Source organism: Hyposmocoma kahamanoa, unplaced genomic scaffold, assembly GCF_003589595.1.
Source record: "Hyposmocoma kahamanoa isolate Upper Pololo Valley unplaced genomic scaffold, ASM358959v1 262, whole genome shotgun sequence".
Taxonomy (NCBI): domain Eukaryota; kingdom Metazoa; phylum Arthropoda; class Insecta; order Lepidoptera; family Cosmopterigidae; genus Hyposmocoma; species Hyposmocoma kahamanoa.
This window is the reverse complement of record NW_020653765.1, coordinates 2,064,783-2,067,829: the sequence shown is the minus strand read 5'-3', so window position 1 is coordinate 2,067,829 and position 3,047 is coordinate 2,064,783. Positions and strand designations below refer to the sequence as shown.

General features: G+C 32.3%; 1 protein-coding gene across 2 annotated transcripts in view; it reads right to left on the bottom strand.

The window, feature by feature from the left end:
• The window catches only part of LOC113228890 (torso-like protein), an 89,426-nt gene that overhangs the window by 5,685 nt on the left and 80,694 nt on the right, over positions 1-3,047 (bottom strand). Inside the window, exon 7 of one of the 2 annotated variants that reach the window (XM_026462321.1) lies at positions 503-637. The exons of the other annotated variant lie outside the window; for it this stretch is intronic. Within the exon in view, the coding sequence (XP_026318106.1) occupies positions 503-637 (135 nt within the window). The remainder of the gene's footprint in view (positions 1-502; positions 638-3,047) is intronic. 2 annotated transcript variants of the gene reach the window in all.

Here is a 3,047-nt window from a genome sequence, read left to right as displayed (position 1 = left end):
TGGGGACAGTGGGACACGGAACTTAAAAGCGGGACATATGGTCACGTTAGTTAACTCAAAACTGTGGAATTGAGAAGACACGATTTGAAAGTACAAACAATTACTGTATGAAACCAATAAATATATTATCTCCTTTATAAATGGATAATTAAATATTATGTATAATTAAAAATAATCACATTATTCTCAATGAGATCCATTCTGTATTTTATTTTTAATTTTCAAATCGCGTTTTCGCAATTTCACAATTTTGAGTTAAGACAGTATTTGTTTTCATGTGCGAAATAAGAGAAGACCTATCTATACCGGTATGATGAACACAGAAAAATGCGCCTTATTCTTGAAAATCTATTTAAAAACTATTTCTGTTCCGGCCTACTTTACGCATTTTGTGTTTCAATTCTTCATTACGCCGAGGATTTAATATTAACTTGTCAACCATCATACCAAGTTACAAAACTTATAGTATTGAAATCAGACCTCATAATCATCAAATCCAAACCTTGACGGCTCCGACGTGTTCAGCGAAGAACGGTGAGAAAAAGTTGCTCATTTCTGAAGGAGGAATGTCTGAAACTCCTCGAGACTTTACTCGCTCTTTGATACGAGAATACACGCCGCGGGAGAACACAAATACCTGCATAAATATAATGTTTATTATTTATATATATTGTTTGTAAATACAAACGAATTTTATTGAAGAAACACAAAGAAAAAGTCCTTAGTCCTGGATATTTTCTTTGGTTTCTTCAAACTTTGTATCAATGATAACAACAAACTAGTGGTGTATTTTCATAAAAATATATGAAAATTTTTAGGAACCGTGTTTTTACACCGTATAGTAATCAGTGTATATCTTCAATTTTATTATATATTTTTCCCAAAGTGATTGGTTCAACACTTTCACTGTTATGCGTAATCAACCAAAGCCATTTGAGGTTGTATAGACTCTTAACTTCAAACTGTCTCTATTTCATATTATCTTTATTTCATAGGTAAGCAAATTACACTTGAAATCTCTACTTTCGTAGGGCAGACTGCACTGATAAAATAATGTATTTTGGTTTGGGCCATATTCTTAAAAAGCATAAATCTTACCCTTGGTATAATAAAGTCACATGTGAGTGATAAAAATAATACGAACTACATTAAACATATTATGCATATAAATATGTGAAATTTTATGACTCACCTATTTAAGCATAAAAGTTATATTAGCCTCTGTGGCCGAACGGTTACCATGCCGGACTGCCACGCAGAGGTCCCAGGTTCGATTCCCGGGCCGGGAGAAATATTTGTATGGCCTACATTTATTTCTCTCGTGAGTTTGGGTGTAATTTGTGGTTGTCTATGTGTGTCCATGGCACCCGCGACACAGGGTTTCCCTAGTGCGGGGCTATGTTGAGTGTGTGCGTTATTATTATTATTATTATTATTAACTCGCTGTACGTGTGTCTGTCTATAGGATAAAAATATTATTCGAGTCTATTTCTGTGAAATATTGAGCTTTGTAAACGCTTTGTCTTAAAACCTATCTTATACCTTAATATAACAAAGCCTTATGTGATCATCCAATGTGCTTTTATCACACGAAAGTTACAAAAATAATATAAACTACATGAAACAAATTATGTCTCCTATTTAAACATAAAAATTAACCGAATAATTTCGTTCGTAGAATCTTTAACCTCTCCTGAAAATTTGTCATTTTGTAGATGTGGCCTTATTAAGTCAAAGGTGCACAATGTCATCAACTTGGTACTATTGGCATTTTAAACCAAAGATATTTAAGCAGGCAATATTTTAACACTAAAATTTATTAATTCCAACATCTGACTTTAGTTGAGTACACTGAAATCTAAAATATTTAGATTTCCATGGTTGAGTACCTTAATACGTACGTGACTCAATCGAAACAACGGTAAACGTTTACAAAAAGATAAAAATGGAATACTTTGCTTCGTTATCGATATGTTATTAAAACATTGGCAATGATGCTAAATATGGAATCACGTTTGATCCACGCCGATCAGATCGCGTGCGAGAGGCACGTTGTGCACGTTGCTTTACGCACTGAAAGTTGTATTTACAAAATAGAAATTATTTTGATTCGTCATTGTTAGAAATCCGAAACATACTAAATCCGAAATACAAAGCATAATACTTGTACTACCTGTCATATTTTAGATCTGTATTTGGTAGATAAAGTTCAATCGTGCAAGCATCCTCTGCGATGATTCCCACCTACACATAGCACATCGCACATAGTTTTATTACCGTTTAGAGCGATCTCTTTAAATATATTTATTTTTGTTGTTATTTATGATGTTAGTAATATAGTCCTTCGGGGTTGTTAGTATTTTACAAACAGCCATGTATATATCTAATTTCTTAAACTTTAGGTACATAAAGGCCAGTTATTCAAGTCTCAGATCATAAGCCTTTGTCAATCCAAATAACATCAATCCTTAATTACCCAACTCGTTGTAATATTTGAAGGGTTTTATCTCAAAAACGTACCCTGGTTATACAATAAAGCCACATGTAATCATGCGTTAAATGTGCTTTTATCACATGAAAGTCATAAATATAATATAAATATTAGATATCACATACGTTGTTCTGATCTCAAAGTAAAAAAACTATACGAAGGAAGTAAACCACTCTTAAGTTTTTATTGAATTGATATTCAATTATTTTTTTATGTGAAATTACTCCACTACTTTGTTATAATTATTAATACAAAGATTATATATGTATATATATAAATACTCAGAAAAAAATCCTTCGATCGAACCAGCGGTACTCACGAATTTTTCTATGTGCTTGTTGTCGTGTCTTTGTGTTTGGTTTTGCAACGACTTTTTAGCCGTACCCCCATCTATGAGAAATCTATGAAAGTATTTCGTCACCTAGTTAGATACCTTTACAGCTACCAGCCCTGGCTAGAGATGTCGCTATTCATTGTATTTAAATTTATATTGAATTGATATTCAATAATTTTTTATGTGAAATTACTCCACTAGTTTGTTATAATTATTGATACA